We start from the raw sequence: 16,579 nt of genomic DNA on the forward strand, positions 1-16,579 counted from the left end.
TCTGGGGTCTGGAACTTCAGCCCAAAACAGCTCTTCTCTATCAGATGACTGCCACTTGGGCCAGAGAGGCAGGGAAGCAGGAAGATAAGATGGTCCTGGAGCCAGACATCCTTGGCATCCCTGCCTGACTCACCCAGAAGACATCGTAGATGAAGAGTCCGCCCAGCAGGATGCAGCCAGTGCTGACATTGTTGAGGTGCAGGAGCTCTACTCCATTAAGGGAGAAGGCCAGGCCAAAAAGGTTGTTGGCAATCCAGTGCTGAGGAAAGCGGGGAGTGAGACCAGCTTGCTGTGCCCCACCCTGCCCTGTCAACCCCATCCTCCCCTTCTGCCCAGGTCCTGGCTACTCACCTTCCTCAGCAGGTACCAGACGCCAACGATGCTGCTCAGGCCCAGGCACACCAGGTCCTTGGTGTCAAATTCATAATTGATGATCTCTGAGCAGAGAGGCCAGGTAAGTCCACTCCCTGGGGCGGGGCTATCCCTCCCACCTGTCAGCCCCTGGATGGAGGAGGGCATGGCTATGGGCACTGAGAGAGGTTCACAGGCTGGGGGGGCTAAGCTTTGGCTGCCCCAGATTAGTATGAGTTTCAGGAAGGGGAGAGCTCACTGGAGCCACTCCAACCCCTCCAATTTCCTACAGGAGGGAATGGAGGCCCAGAGAAACTCACAAGCCTGGCACAGGGTCAGCGGGAAGTGGTCTTTGGTGTTAGAAGCACAGGCTTTGTCACTTGTACCTGGGTGACCTTGGGGAAGGCAGTTCCCTCTCTGAGCTTCAGTTTTCTTATCTCTAAAAAGGGGATAACAGCATCCCCTCTGAGGGCTGCTGTGGGGAATAAGTAAGACAGTCCTTACAATGTGTCCAGCACAGTGCCTGGCACATAGCAGGTGCTCAGTCAATGCCAGCTGCCACTGAACCCAGGTCTTTAGAAAGGTCTAAGTTAATTCTGGAATCTTTCTTCTTTGCCACCAAAGGATGAAGAAGGTTAGTGGCAGCCTTAGTTCACTAGCAGGCGATGAAGAAGGGAAGAGATGCAGGTCTCAAGGAAAGGCCAGAGTCCCCGAGGCTGCTTTCGTAGAGGGCCCTGTGGTAGACATCTTGATGTTAGACCATTCTTGATTGCTTCCAAGCTTCCTAAGAAGACAACTAGAGGCTGTGGAGTTTGCCGGGAGTCACAGAGTCCAGCCACTCCTTTCACATTCCAGAGTGCAGCCGACTGCTTGCTGCTTGTCCCCTAATTTGTTTTTTCCTCTGTGGTAAGAGCACCCTGATTTGTTTTCTATAAAGTATCTGCTAAACTTATTTAGCATAACCACAGAGGCATTGCCTTCACGCTGTCACACACAGACACAAACACACGTATGACACAATCAATATCTACATTTAGCCCCCCAAATGCATTCCTTCTGAGGCTCATTTATATGTCTTCATGTGCCACAGCCCATCATTTAAATAATGGATGTTTTCAATGCCAATTCCTTTGTTGACTTTTTCAATATCTTCTGCAGACATCTTCATGACCCCAACACACAGAGCATGCTGTTTTCCTTCTGCTGTGACTGCTACAATGGTATCTACCGCAGCAGGGTACAGCTTAGCTCCAGGAGAAGTTAAACCTGGACACATAATATTTGCGCCGCTGAGTACAAATTTGATAGCTCCTTTATCAACCTGCTGGTGTGGCAGGATAAAAGGGTATTTGTGAAGCAATCTTAGAGTTGGACAAAAAGGCCCCTTTCTTTGTCTAAAAAACAGTAATTCTCCACTTACGGTAAGGATTTCTGTATGTTCGTGGCATCGGACTATTTTGACCGGATCTTTCTTAGGCATGATTTGATTAAGCCATGGTTCAATACCTGGAAATTGCTCTACCAGTTGGCTCTTAATGCCCTTAATAACTGACGTTTTCAACTGGATGCAGTTGGACACACTTTCTTTTTCATCAAACTTCTTGAACATGATCCAGGGTGAAGCGGGCGACAACAGGGAAACAAACGGAATTGGCCAAGCTCCGGTAGAGTCCCCCTGCAGGAAGGCCAGCGCGGGCGCCACGCGGACTGCCGGACGGTCGGAGCCGTTGTCGCTAACCGGAAGATGACACAGCCAGCGCGCTTTACGGCCCGGTGAAATCTGACAACTTCCGCTCTCTGAACGCCACGTCACGACTGCGCTTGGCCCGCTGTTTTTTCGACTGCTGATTCTTCTCCAATGAGAATCGCTGAAACAGTAGGGCTTGAGACGCAAGAAGTGATACGAATGCGTTCTCCTTGCCGAAAGAGAGGACTGGAGCTGCGCACCCTGATGAGTTAGGTCTAACTGGACACGAGCCCGACTCACGGCCATTTTCCAGCTTCTCTTACAGCTAAATGGACCCGGGATATGGATGCCTCTCCTTCCCTCTGGCTGGGCAGTGGAGTGATGACACCACCCTGACCCGAGGGCCAGCGCTGTATATGACGGAGCATGAGACAGATAGGGTCTGGGATCTTGAAGACTCTGTGGTACAAGCTTAGCCTTTTTACTATTTTATTTATTTTTTTTAGACAGGGTCTTGCTCTGTCGCCCAGGCTGGAGTGCAGTGGTGTGACCGTGGCTTACGGCAGCCTCCACCTCCACGGCTCAAGCGACCCTCCTGCATCAGCTTCTCAGTGTTGGGATTACAGGCATGGGTCACCGCGCCTGGCCAAGCTTAGTCTTTTTTTTTTTTTTTTTTTTTGAGACAGGGTCTCACTCTGTCGCCCGGGCTTGAGTGTAGTGGCGCGATTTAGGCTCACTGCAACCTCCGCCTTCCCAGGTTCAAGCAATTCTCCTGCCTCAGCCTCCCAAGTAGCTGGGATTTCAGGTACACGCCACCATGCCTGGCGAATTTTTTTTGTATTTTTAGTAAAGACGGGGTTTCGCCATGATGCCCAGGCTAGTCTGGAACTCCCGATCTCAAGTTATCTACCTACCTCAGCCTCCCAAAGTGCTGGGAGGCATGAACCATCTCACCTGGCCCAAGCTTAGCCTTAAAAAAAAAAATCAACAATTGTTTCTTTGACAGAAGTTCCTTAGAGATGCACAAAGCAATCACATAAAATTGCTGCCGATTAGGGACAAGACAGCATGTGCTAGGCACCAGTAAGAGAGAGTGCTATGGCTGGGCACGGTGGCTCACACCTGTAATCCCAGCACTTTGGGAGGCCGAGGTGGGTGAATCAAGAGGTCAGGAGATGGAGACCATCCTGGCTAACACGGTGAATCCCATCTCTACTAAAAGTACAAAAAAATTAGCTGGGTGTGGTGGCGTGTGCCTGTAGTCCCAGCTACTCGGGAGGCTGAGGCAGGAGAATGGTGTGAACCCAGGAGGTGGAGCTTGCAGTGAGCCAAGATTGTGCCACTGCACTCCAGCCTGGGCAACACAGTGAGACCCTGTTTCAAAAAAAAAAAAAAAAAAGTGCTAGATTTCACATGCTCAGTATTTTACACGAGAGAAATACCTGCTGGGCGTGGTGGCTCACTCACGCCTATAATTCTAGCGCTTTGGGAGGCTGAGGTGGGCAGATCACTTGAGGGCAGGAGTTTGAGACCAGCCTGGCCAGCATGGCAAAACTCCATCTCTACTAAAAATACAAAAAAATTAGCTGGGCGTGGTGGCACACGCCTGTAATCCCAACTACTCAGTTGGCTGAGGTTTCAGTGAGCTGAGATGGCGCCACTGCACTCCACCCTGGGTGACAGAACAAGGCTCTGTCTCAAAAAACAACAACAACAAAAAAGAAATACCTGCTATTTGGTCAAGCCATTGATAATCTTGTTACAGTATTTGAATCCATACCCTAACCTGCAAATCCCAGGATCTCCACACTTCCTCATAGTTTGCATTTTTTTTTTTAAATTAATTTTTTTGTAGAGATGAGGTCTCACTATGTTGCCTCAAATTCCTGGCCTCAAGTGATCATCCTCTCTTGGACTCCCAAAGTGCTGGGATTACAGACATGAGACACTGTTTCTGGTCAGTTTTTATTTTTGAAAAAGAGCTGTGGAACCCCCTTTTCAAACCTTAGGTGAGGCACTGATCACACTAAAAATATATACGAATAAAATAATCACGAAGGCTAACTTTGAATGAGTGCTTACTATGAGCCAGGCAGCATGCTGAATGCTTTCCACTTACTGATTCGCCATCTTAACAACATGACTGTGGAGGTCCCAGATTAACACTTTCATTTTACAGATGGAAAAAAACAAAACAAAACAAAACACCCAATGCTCAGAGAGGTAAGGCATTCACCCAGGGTCCCATGTCTAGGTAGTAGCAGAGTTGGGATGTGAATCTAGGCCATGAGATTCCAGAGCCCACTTCTTCCATCATTCGCTCTATTGGAGAACCCCAATATTGGAGAGACACAGGGAATGGCAGAGGAAGATACTCAAGGCACACTACAGAGGAAAGTGGTTAGCACTGACCTTCCTTGTTTTCCCCAGAACCCTGTGTGAAGAGCAGCTGGTACTGTCGATTTGGAAAGGTGGCCGGAAAAAACTTATTCATGAAGGGGCTGGAAGGAAAGACAAAGCAAGTCGGCAAACAGAGCCCCCATGGGTAGTCAGCCTTAACACTCCCCTGCCCCATTTACAGCTGGCACCCTTACAGCTGTCCTGATAGGTAGGTGTTATTGTTCCCACTCTACAGATGTGAAAACAAAGGCCCTCAAAAGGTAAGTGATTTGCCCATAGTCACACAGGGGTCCTATATCTCGGCTGAGACTCAAACCTAGGTCTTTGCACTCATAGTGATTTCTGTACTACCTTTCTGTTAACATCAAAGAAATGCAAAGCAGAAGCAGATAGACTTTCAGGCAAAATACCATTTTTGGGAGAGCACAGGATCCCAAAGTCTGGCCCACATGCCACCTATATGAGTCCCTTGTCAAGAAGTATATTTGTGGACTCCCAGGCCTATCAAGTTGATGACCTGACAGTCACCCCCACCCCACTCCATGACTTGACATTCTGCTCTCCAACAGCAGGCCTGAGATTTTTACACACTCAGCTGGAATCCATCAGCCAGATGAATCATAGCCCCTGAGCAGGATCACCATCACATTCACTCCTTCCACAAGGCCTCAGTTGTTTAAGACCAGCTTGGCCTTGTCTCCAGAAGCATTCTCTCTGATTACCTAGCATGCCCCACCTCCCAGCCAGGCAGGAAGCAGAGACCTTTTCTGGACCTTTTTCAGAGCAAGATAAGCAAACCACGGCCTCTTAACCCAGCCTCGTGGCTGTACTGTGGAGTGGCTACAAGCCTGGGTGGCCTAGCCCTGAGGCCTGCTCTGCCATGTGGCTGTGGGAGACCATTTCAATGGCTCTGTCTCCCTGGACCTCAATTTTCTCACCTGTATACAGGGCTAACAATACCACCTGTCTCAGAGCATTGCTATGAAGATATGAAAGGCAGGACGAATGCTTTGCCTGGCATGGAGTCTTTAGCAGGGATGAGGCAGGCCAGGAAGTACCCACATCACAGTGAAAAAGGGAGGGAAAAGGGAACTCCCTTTTTTTTTTTTTTTTTTTGAGACGGAGTCTTGCTCTGTTGCCCAGGATGGAATGCAGTGGTGCAAGCTCTGCCTCTCGGGTTCATGCCATTTTCCTGCCTCAGCCTCCCGAGCAGCTGAGACTACAGGCACCTGCCACCATGTCTGACTAATTGTTTTTGTATTTTTAGTAGAGATGGGGTTTCACCATGTTAGCCAGGATGATATCCATCTCCTGACCTTGTGATCCACCCTTCTCGGCGCCCCAAAGTGCTTGGATTATAGGCATAAGCCACCACGCCCGGAAGGCTTGGTGGGAACTCTCTTCTAAAGACCCTGGTGGCATGGAGCAAGATGTGGATTCAAGAACCCTCTCTGGCCAGGTGCAGTGGCTCACGCCTGTAATCCCAACATTTGGGAGGCTGAGGTGGGTGGATCACTTGAGGTCAGGAGTTCGAGACCAGCCTGGCCAACATGGCAAAACCTCATCTCTACTAAAAAAATACAAAAATTAGCCCAGCGTGGTGGCAGGAGCCTGTAATCCCAGCTACTCAGGAGCCTGAGGCAGGAAAATCGCTTGAACCTGGCAGGGGCAGAGGTTGCAGTGAGCTGAGATTGTGCCATTGCACTCCAGTCTGGGCGGCACAGCAAGACTCCGTCTCCAAAAACAGAAACAAAAAACCATCTCTGGGCCTCCATTTCTCCACTTTTCAAAGAGCCGATTCCTCCCAGGCTGTAGAGCTGTGGTGTGAATGATGGGAGGGCTTTGTGAACAGAAGCGCAGCAGGTGTAAGGGCAGACTTGGAAATGGGCTCCCACAACAGGGTTTTGAGGCGGTGGGAGGCAGAAGCTGGGTGGGTGACTGGAAGCTACTTTCAGATTAGTTTGCTGAATCAGTTTTGGGGGAGTCTGAAGTCAGGGTGTGAGTGCAGGTATGGACAGAGGCAGAAAAGCAGGCTGAAGAGCTAAGCCCTTTGCCCATCTTAGCCGGCCTCTTCCTCAGGAGCTTGGTGCTCAGTTTCTCAACCAGCAGAGTGTGATAGTTAAAGACACGGACTCTGGAGCCAGACTTCCTGGGCTCAAATCCTAACTCTGCCACTTATTAGTGGTCTGATCTTGGAAAAGTTACTTAACTGCTCTGTGCAACTGTTCCTCATCTGGAATGCTATAACACCTTTCTTGTAGGGCTACTGAGAGGATTAAATGAGCACTTGGTACCCTACAAACTTAACTGCCGCTTCAATTTCAAGTAGCAAGTCTCCAGATTGGTGTCTGTTATTCTGAGAAAAGAGAGGCTGCTCAGCACTACACAGGGGAAGAGTCAAGCGACCAGGCTAGCATTGAGTCTGTGGACTTGAGAACAGAGGCTCTGTCTCATCATCTTCACCCTCCCCTGGGGTGAAGATGCCTGGTGCCTGCTAGACATCTGCTAAATGCTTACTGAATGACTCTGAATGCAGACTTTTGTAGCAGGCAGAGATTCTTCCTGGCCCTTGATGGCTCATGTCAAACGTAAAGGTCATTCCTTCCCACTGACAAGCCACATCCTGGTGCCCTTCTCCCCTGGGGGTGGAACGCAGGGTCAGTGAAACTGGTGACGTGGCTTCCTCCTCTGGGGTGGCAGATCTGGACCTTCTGGGCTTTTCTTCCCTCTAAGGTCAGCTAGGTGGGGCACGAGCTCAGACACAGATGATGAAGTAAGCCGAGGTTCCCTTTGCAGGAAGGATGTCTTGGGTTTGAATCTTGGTGACTACACAAGGTAAGGCAGGCTGTGGCCCCTGCCTTCCTCCAATACTCCAGCTGGGGTTTGTTCCCAAAGAGGCTTAATGTGGGCTTGGAAGTGGTAGTGGAGGTGGAGGGGATCCTAAGAACCTCAGCCTGTGCTGACACAGCTCAGGTGCAGCTCTCTACAGCCTTTCAGCAGCCCTCTCCTCTGCCAGTCCCCAGGAGACCACAGGCTCAATGACAGGAGGTGGCCAGCCCACCCTCTTTAAGCTCCCCCGACTTCACTTTTGCCAAAACTGTAAAGAATAGGGGTTTTGGAGTCACACAGACCTGAGCTCAAAATCTCACTCTGCCCTTACCAGTTGTGAATCCTGGTGGTCACATAACTCCTCTAAGCCCAATTTCCCTGTCTTAAACCTTTGGATCTATTGTTTGGATCCTGAGGAAGGTCTAAGTTTATGGATACAGGCAGCTGATCAAAATTCTAACAACACTGTAGACTTTCCTTGAGAAATTATTTAAGAAAACTCAATTTAATTGAAACATCAATTTAATTAGTGGACCAACTTTCTAAAAAGTATGATCAGATAATCCCTTACTTACTAAAATTATTTTCACCGGATTCAGTTCTTTTCCATGCTAATTTTACAATAATGATTTCCTTTATCTGATAGTTTTTGGTCCCCATCAAATTTTTTAGCCCCGTATGGTGAGCATCCCTTCTGCCTACAGCCATCCATTATTCTTATTTTTATATTTTTGAGACGGGGTCTCACTCTGTTACCCACGCTGGAGTGCAGTGGCACGATCACAGCTCATTGCAGCCTCTCTGCCTCCCAGGCTCATGCGATCATCCCACCTCAGCCTCCCGAGTAGTTGGGACCACAGGCACACACCACCATACCTGGCTAATTTTTGTATTTTTTGTGGAGACAGCGTCTCAACATGTTGCCCAGGCTGGTCTTGAACTCCTGAGCTCAGGTGATCCACCGGCCTCGGGCTCCCAAAGTGCTGGGATGACAGGTGTGAACCACCATGCCCAGCTGATCCATTATTTTTAAAAGGTATGGTTTTCCCAGGTCAAATTTTGTTGCTCTAAATTTCATTAAGAAAATGATTCTTCTGTTAGTTTCTAGTCACTCATACATTTTACCATGTGCAGTTTTAGCTGCTGTTGGTTTTTAATTTTCTGTTGATAATATCTATCTATAAAAATTATGAAGTGGCTAAAAGATAATCAATTCTTTCTCTCTCTCTCTCCCCCCCTCACTCCCCCTCCTCCCTCCCTCCCTCTCTCTTTTTTTTCTTTGAGATGGAGTTACCCACGGCTGTCACCCAGGCTGGAGTACAGTGGTATGATATTGACTCATTGCGACCTCTACCTCCTGGGTTCAAGGGATTCTCCTGCCTCAGCCTCCCGAGTAGCTGGGATTACAGGGGCATGCCATCACACCCGGCTACTTTTTTATATTTTTAGTAGAGATGAGGTTTCACCATGTTGCCCGGGCTGGTCTTGAACTCCTGACCTCAGGTGATCCACCTGCCTTGGCCTCCCAAAGTGCTGGGATTACAGGTGTGAGCCACCATGCCCAGCCTCAATTATTTCTTGACATAGATTAATCATCTATGAGAAATTTGGGACAATGTCCCTTAGTTACTGTTCTAAAAGGGAAAAAAAGTCTTTGGTGTCGAGATGATAAAGGTTCACAATACCGCACCTGGGTAGCTGGGTAGAGATAAGATCTTCATTGTAGGGTTGTTGCGATAATGTTAAATAATCAGTTCCTCAGCAAACAGCTTAATAGTGGCTTTCAAAACACACTGGGCTGTCTCTCAGGTGGAGGCTGGGCTGTGGGGAGACCTGGGGGTCTCAAGCCTCTCATAGATGCTAGGGTAGGATGGGCTAGAGTTGGGGAAGATCCTAATCAGCATGGGAAAGGACACCCAATGTCTGGAAGTGACTGGCCCCACCCCACCCCAGGTCCACCACAAAAGGACAGGTATGTCCTGTGAGCAAGGGCGACTGGGCCTGCCATTATCTTGGTTGGGTCCAAGTCACTCAGGTTGCCTGGGCCTCCATTTTTCAGGATGCAGGGCTGGACTAGAATTCTCCCAAGCTAGCTAGAATAAAAATTTGTGGGTGAAGAATCAGTGCAGGTGAGGACAACAATGACCTCAGTTGGAAGACGAGAGGTGAAGTCCCAGCTATGTAACCCTGGGCCAGCCACTAGGCTCACTGTGTGCTTGGCACTGTGCTCTAGGAATGTTATAGCCTGGGGCTCACTAGACCCTCCCCACACCTCTGAGGAGGTACCTGCAGTCTCTCTATTTTATAGGTAGAAGAACTGATGCTCAGAGCTTGAGTACCTTACACAAATTAGAGCTGGCAGCGCCAGGTGTTGGTCCCAGGGCTGCCTGCCTCTTGACCCCATGCTCCCGACTACCACACTGTCCTGCCAGTGTGCCTAGAAGAATGAAGCCACATTCATATTGGCCTTTTTTTTTTTTTTTGAGATGGAGTCTCACGTCACCAGGCTGGAGTGCAGTGGCACGATCTCGGCTCACTGCAATCTCTGCCTCCCGGGTTCAAGCGATTCTCCTGCCTCAGCCTCCTGAGTAGCTGGGACTATAGGCGTGTGCCACCAAGCCCAGCTAATTTTTGTATTATTAGTAGAGACGGGGTTTCACCACGTTGGCCAGGATGGTCTCGATCTCCTGACCTCATGATCTGCCCGCCTTGGCCTCCCAAAGTGCTGGGATTACAGGTGTGAGCCACCACCTGGCCTCATATTGCCTTTCAGTGCTTTTGGGAGCAGATTCTGCCTATGCCCTCAATGTGCACAAACTTTCCAGCACCTGACTCTCCCTCCTTTGTATGTCTTCCAGGTTTCCTACCCTTCAAAGAAAGCTAAGTTCAAGTTGAGTTCCTTCCTTCTGGGAACCCTGGCCACCTCTTGGTCTATCAGTGTTTCTTAGCCTGAGGCTGCACCTCTTCAACGGGGTAGACAGAAACATACTGGGACATCTTTGTAGTCACAAGCTGAGGAAGACGGGTATGCAACTCCCATTTGGTGAACAGGGCAAGGATGCCAATTGTTTGTAATGTGTGGGACAGTCCTGCAGACTGGAGAACTGGCCTGTTCAAAACACAAGTAGCAACCCCCCTAATGAACCACTCTTCCCGCTGAAAGGACATGAGCATGTGGCAGTTTGAGTTAGGGTAGCAGTGGGAAGAGGACGGGCTCTGGACCACACCTGGGTTTGAATCCTGGCTCTGTTGCTTATTAGCGGTATGATCCTAGCAAATTTCTTAACCTCTCTGGGCTTCAGTTTCCATGACTATCATACAGGTGTGAAAGCAAAAGCAACCCATATAAGGTTGTCTGGCAGGTTAACACAGATAATGACAGTGACAGCTAATAGTTACTGAACACTTTATATCGCCAGATACTGTGCTAAAGCTTTCCACATGACCCCATGGGAAGGGTACTATTATTTTTCTCCACATTCACTAGGAAATTGAGGCCAGAGAGATTAAGTAACTTGCCCAAGATCACAGAGCTATTAAGTGGCAGGGTCTGGACTCAAAGGTAGTTAAATTCCAGAGCCCACGCTCCTAACTTTTTACCATGCTGCCTCTGGCTCCTTATGAAACAAGATCATGTGTGAGAAGTCCAGCATGGCGCTTAGCACACAGCTAGGCCACAACACCTGGCAGGTGGTACTGGTGTTACTCACCTGAGTACTGTCACAACTAACATGACATTACTGCTCACAAATCACTTTCCCAACAGCTGTGGTGGTGGAAGCACCCACCAGATCCTTATCATTTCTATAAGGAAACTGTGGCCCAGAGAGGTCATTGTTCTTGTCCTAGTCATCTACAGTGTACAGGGGAAAGAGTCCCTTGAGTTTTATAGCCAGGATTCAAACCTGACTCTGAGTGATGCCAAAAGTCATGTTCTTATCCAAGACCCTGTACTGGTTCCCGAGAAAGCTGCTTCAAATGTTGCAGAGAGATGCCTTCTGACCTGATGGTGTGGGATAGGGCCAGGATTCCCAGCACGAAGAAATACATGGACAGCAAGAGGTTGATGTACTCCTGGGAGAATATCTGAGGCAGAAATACAAAGAGAAACAGGAAGTTAGGGTTGCCAGTGGCTGTGAGGAAACCAGAGTCCCTGCTTCTCTTCTGGAGGTTGGTTTCACCCTTCTTGAGTTGGGGGACCGTCAGGAAGAGTCTCAGACAATACTAGCGGCATTCTAGTTTCTGCAACTGTGGGGGAAAGGGAGAAACCTCAAGCCTCCAGATGTACCTCGCAAAGGGGTCTGCAGGTTTACGTTTAGTGGCTCTATTATCTGGAGAGAAGCAACTATGTTTGTGCTCAGAGTGCTGCACAGGGGCTCTGAAGGGATAAGGGAGTCTTCAGTATAGAGCCCCAAGAGAGCTGCTGGAACCTCAGAACTCACTCTTCCACACTTCCTTCTTCCTGTTTAATCATCCAGGGAGCCCCTACAGAGTGGCCACCCAGGCTCCAAGCATGCTAGTTACAAGACATCTTTCCCACTCCATTTTCCACATTCTGCTTTCTGATGACTCCTCCTGCAGTGATGGCTGAAGCTATGACAGCATCCCTGAGAGCTGCTTCTTGGTCTTTTTGTCGTTAGGTGAAACTTGAGAAATATTCTGTCACAATGCTCCAGTCAATGGTCACGTGTTAATTCTGGACTTTGGAAAGGCTCTGCCATGGTGCACCATGTTTGCTGCATCACTGCTGAATTTATTACTATGATGGTCTCTAACCTGGAGGGAATAATGTGCTGTTGTGTGGGGTGTAGGGAACCTGGCCACTCTCAAGCAGGGCTGTTTTAGAATCTGCTGAACACCTGTCAGATCATATCACTCCCTTGCTGGAAGCCTCTCTGCAGCTAACTTCTGCTCTCATAAGCTGAAAGCTCACATCCATCTGTTGGCCTCTTGCCCTCGTGGTGGCCACCACAGGTCTCCTGAGCCTTGGCTCACACATGCTCTTGCTCTACACACTGCAGCCACACTGGCCTTTTTGCAGTGTGATGTGTGTGCTACATGCCCACCCACAGGCAGCCGTGTACAAGCTCTCCTGCTGCCTGAGATGTTCTCCTCTCTTCTCTCTTCACCGAGGCCACCCCTACTCAACCTTCTTTAGCTCCCAGATCAGAGAAGCTTTGCTCACATAGTTTCCATGACACAATCAACCCGTCAGTAATTCAGCCCATATTGACTGATTGCCTACTATGTGCAGAGCATTGTGCTAGACACCAGTGATTCAGCAAGGAATCAGGCAAAGTTGCTGCTCTCCTAGAGTTCATGGGCCAGTGAGGGAGAAAGAATCTCAAAAGAAACAGTTACATATATTGTTAGGTGGTAATGGGCACTAAGAAAAGCAAACCAGGGCAGGGAGATAGAAAATGAAAGGGCAGAGCTGCTATTTTAGACAGGTGGTCAGGGAACGCTCTGGAGGAGAGGACATAGGACGAGAGTCATAAACGAGGGGAGCAGGTGCAAAGGTCCTGAGGTGGATGCACGTTCATGTGTGCAGGGACTACAGAGGGCCTGTGAGCCTAGAGCTAAGGGAGCACAGGCACAGTGTCAGGAAAGAAGGCTGGGTGGGAAGAGGGAGCCAGACCCTGCAGTGCCATGGGAAAGTCTTTAGATTCACCTGCATGAGACAGGCTGGTACTGGAGTGCTGAGGGCAGGGTTTGACATGATCGGACAGCATGAGAGGACCCCTCTGCTGCTGTATAGAAGACCCTGCAGGGCAAGAGTGGAAGCAGGAAGCAGGAGGGGGACGGTGCCCTGGCTTGGGGGGATGGAGGGGAAGTGATGAGCAGTGTAAGGATTCCAGATCTGTTCTGCTCCCACCACTCCTGCCCTCCCCGAGATGGAGTTTCACTCTTGTTGCCCGGGCTGGAGTGCAATGGTGCAATCTTGGCTCACTGCAACCTCCACCTCCTGGGTCCAAGTGATTCTCCTGCCTTAGCCTCCCAAGTGGCTGGGATTACAGGCATGCACAACCACGCCTGCCTAATTTTGTATTTTCAGTAGAGATGGGGTTTCACCATGTTGGTCAGGCTGGTCTTGAACTCCTGACCTCAGGTGATCCACCCGCCTTGGCCTCCCAAAAGTGCTGGGATTACAGGTGTGACCCACTGCACCCAGCCTCCAGATCTGTTCTGGAATTGGAGCTGCAAGATGTGTGAAGGAGCTGGATATGAGGGCTTGGCGGGGCAGGGAGGATGACTCCTGGGGTTTCGGCGGAGCTAGGTCAATGCAGGTGCTGTTGTGTGTAAGGGGCTTGGGCAGAACCTTCACCCTGAAGCTGGTTCTTCCATGCTTTCCTGGTGCTATGGACCTCGCCTTGACAGCACTTTGTACAGGTGTAACTTCACATCTATCTATGTGATTGGTGTCTGTCTCTTCCACTTAACAAGATGCTTCTTGAGGGCAGGGATGGTCAGCTGTTTTTTTCACTTCAGTATCCCCAGTACCCAGCCAGGGCCTGATGTCGCAGGCTCTCAATAAATGCAGAATGACTGAATGGAAGGGCAAATCGGTGGTCCATAATGTTAGTGCTACAAGAAAAAGACCTATGAGCAGACTTTGTAGGCATATGAATTGTGCTTTATTATGAAGATGTGGCATACCTCTCACATTGCATTCTTTCTTTTTTTATTTATTTATTTATTTATTTTTTTGAGACGGAGTCTCGCTCTGTCGCCCGGGCTGGAGTGCAGTGGCCGGATCTCAACTCACTGCAAGCTCCGCCTCCCGGGTTTACGCCATTCTCCTGCCTCAGCCTCCCGAGTAGCTGGGACTACAGGCGCCCGCCACTGCGCCCGGCTAGTTTTTTGTATTTTTTAGTAGAGACGGGGTTTCACCGTGTTAGCTAGGATGGTCTCGATCTCCTGACCTCGTGATCCGCCCGTCTCGGCCTCCCAAAGTGCTGGGATTACAGGCTTGAGCCACCGCGCCCGGCCTGCATTCTTTCAATCTGAGCCCTTGGGGCAAAATGCTCTCAGGCCACACCTCTGAGCTTCTGGGTGGTTTCACTGTGACCCATGTGGATTGGGCACCAGGTCTCACTTTCCTTTGTGCTTTGGCTGCTAAAAAGCCAGAGCCACAACTAAGCCCGTTTCTAGCAAGAGGACAGGCTTTAGAGCATGGGGTATGGGTGTGGTCCTCACCCAAGGGTTGTTTTATCTTATTTTAATTTTCTCCTTTAACTCTATTTCTTCTTTTGTTTTTCTTATGCTGTTGGATTTAATTTTTTGAGTTGCCTCAAAGGAATCAATTTCAAATAAGGTGGGATGAAGTAAATGCTATGATTTTGTGAAATGTTACCGTATTGTAAAAATTTAAAACTTATTTTAAAAACCTATTTTACAGATGATGCCTCAACATTCCCACAAATAGGCTATGAACATTCTGCCCAGGTTCTCCTTCTGGCCCTCCTCTTCTTTTTTTCTTTTTTTGAGATGGAGTCTTGCTCTGTCGCCCAGGCTGAAGTGCAGTGGCATGATCTTGGCTTACTGCAAGCTCTGCCTCCTGGGTTCACGCCATTCTCCTGTCTCAGCCTCCCGAGTAGCTGGGACTACAGGCGGCCGCCACCAAGCCCAGCTAATTTTTGTATTTTGTTTAGTAGAGATGGGGTTTCACTGTGTTAACCAGGATGGTCTTGATCTCCTGACCTTGTGATCCGCCTGCCTCGGCCTCCCAAAGTGCTAGGATTACAGGTGTGAGCCACTGCACCCGGCCCATTTCTTCTTCTCTTTTTTTTCTTTCAAGACAGGGTCTCACTTTGTTGCCCAGGCTGGAGTGCAGTGGCCCCATCTTGGCTCATTGCAGCCTCGACCTCCAGGGTTCAAGTGATCCTCCTGCCTCAGCCCCCAAGTAGTTGGGGACACAAGTGTGTGCCACCACACCTGGTTAATTTTTGTATTTTTTGTAGAGACAGAGTTTCACCATGTTGGCCAGGCTGATCTTGAACTCCTGGGCTCAAATGATCTGCCGCCTTGGCCTCCCAAAGTGCTGGGATTACAGGTGTGAGCCATGGTGCCCAGCCTCTGGTCCTCTTCTTCTATGACCTAATACCATACAAACATACTGGTAAATCCCCTCATGCTCTTTGCTTGTACCACCCTGAGCCCCAACAAAGGCACTTGCCCAGGGGTCCTCCCCTCTCCTTCCTTCTCTCTGTCTTCTCCCCTTTCTCCCCACCTGCTTGGTTGAGTGGCTTCCTCGGAGCTCCTCCCATATGGCCGCCTGTGTGGCATGCATGCCTCCTTCTCTAGAACATGTGAGTATAGTAAATCCTGTAATTTCATAAGCCTCTCTGAGCATAGTTTCTGTGGCTGTGTGCGAGTGATCCTTAACGACTTCATAAAGGGGGCTGAGTGCAGTGGCTTGTGCCTGTAATCCCAGCACTTTAGAAGGCCAAGGAGGGAGGATTGAATGAGGCCAGGAGTTCAAGATCAGCATGGGCAACGTGGCAAAACCCCAACTCTACAAAAAATAAAAAAAAAAAATTAGGCAGGCATGGTGGTGCATGCCTGTAGTTCCAGCCACTCAGGGGGCTGAGATGGGAGGATTACCTGGGCCTAGGAGTTTAAAGTTATTGCGAACTATGATCACACCACTACACTCCAGCCTGGGTGAAAGAGTAAGACTCTGTCTCTAAAAACAAGAAAAAAAAAACCTCACAGGGGGAACTTCCTTTTTACAACACAATTGGTGATGAGGATGGGATCATTCTAAACTCAAGGTGAAAGTCCTTGAGAGAGAGGTATATGAAATGAAAGGATTTATTATACTCATAGGTCCTACAGAAGGAGACCCATGGCCAAGTGCCTTTCTTGGGGCTCAGGGTGAAAGACACAAGCAAAAGGAGATCTCACTGATATGTCTGAATGTCACTAGGTCATAGTAGAGGAGGGTGAGAAGGGAAATTGTGGCAGGGACCAGCCTTATCACAGGTACCTGTTCACATGGGCAAAGTGTTCATGGCCTGTTGGTGGGATGTTGAGGCAACAGGAAAATATGAAGTTTTTTTGTTGCTTTTTTTGAGACGAAGTCTCACTCTGTCACCTAGGCTGGAGTGCAGTGGCATGTTCTCGGCTCACCACAACCTCTGCCTCCTGGGTTCAAGCGATTCTTCTGCCTCAGCCTCCCAGTAGCTGAGATTACAGGCATGGGTCACCACGCTCGGTTAATCAACTTTTTTGTATTTTTAGTAGAGATGGGGTTTTACCATGTTGGCCAGGCTGGTCTCGAACTCCTGACCTCAGGTGATCTGCCCGCCT

General features: G+C 49.2%; 2 protein-coding genes across 3 annotated transcripts in view; both read right to left on the minus strand.

Annotated features, from left to right (window-relative positions):
• Nucleotides 1-16,579, minus strand: part of HM13 (histocompatibility (minor) 13) — a 56,646-nt gene that overhangs the window by 17,856 nt on the left and 22,211 nt on the right. For both annotated transcript variants that reach the window (XM_011960159.1, XM_011960152.1), the window contains exons 3-6: nt 11,271-11,353; nt 4,451-4,539; nt 352-437; nt 134-259 (exon numbers count right to left, since the gene is read on the minus strand). In XM_011960159.1, coding sequence (XP_011815549.1) covers nt 134-259; nt 352-437; nt 4,451-4,539; nt 11,271-11,353 — 384 coding nt within the window. The remainder of the gene's footprint in view (nt 1-133; nt 260-351; nt 438-4,450; nt 4,540-11,270; nt 11,354-16,579) is intronic.
• LOC105524748 (malignant T-cell-amplified sequence 1-like) lies at nt 628-2,077 on the minus strand. The gene has a single exon (XM_011960143.1). It carries the CDS (start codon nt 1,958-1,960, stop codon nt 1,415-1,417), a length of 546 nt encoding a protein of 181 aa, XP_011815533.1. The 5' UTR covers nt 1,961-2,077; the 3' UTR covers nt 628-1,414.

The sequence above is a fragment of the Colobus angolensis genome, unplaced genomic scaffold, assembly GCF_000951035.1.
Source record: "Colobus angolensis palliatus isolate OR3802 unplaced genomic scaffold, Cang.pa_1.0 Scaffold114, whole genome shotgun sequence".
Classification (NCBI taxonomy): domain Eukaryota; kingdom Metazoa; phylum Chordata; class Mammalia; order Primates; family Cercopithecidae; genus Colobus; species Colobus angolensis.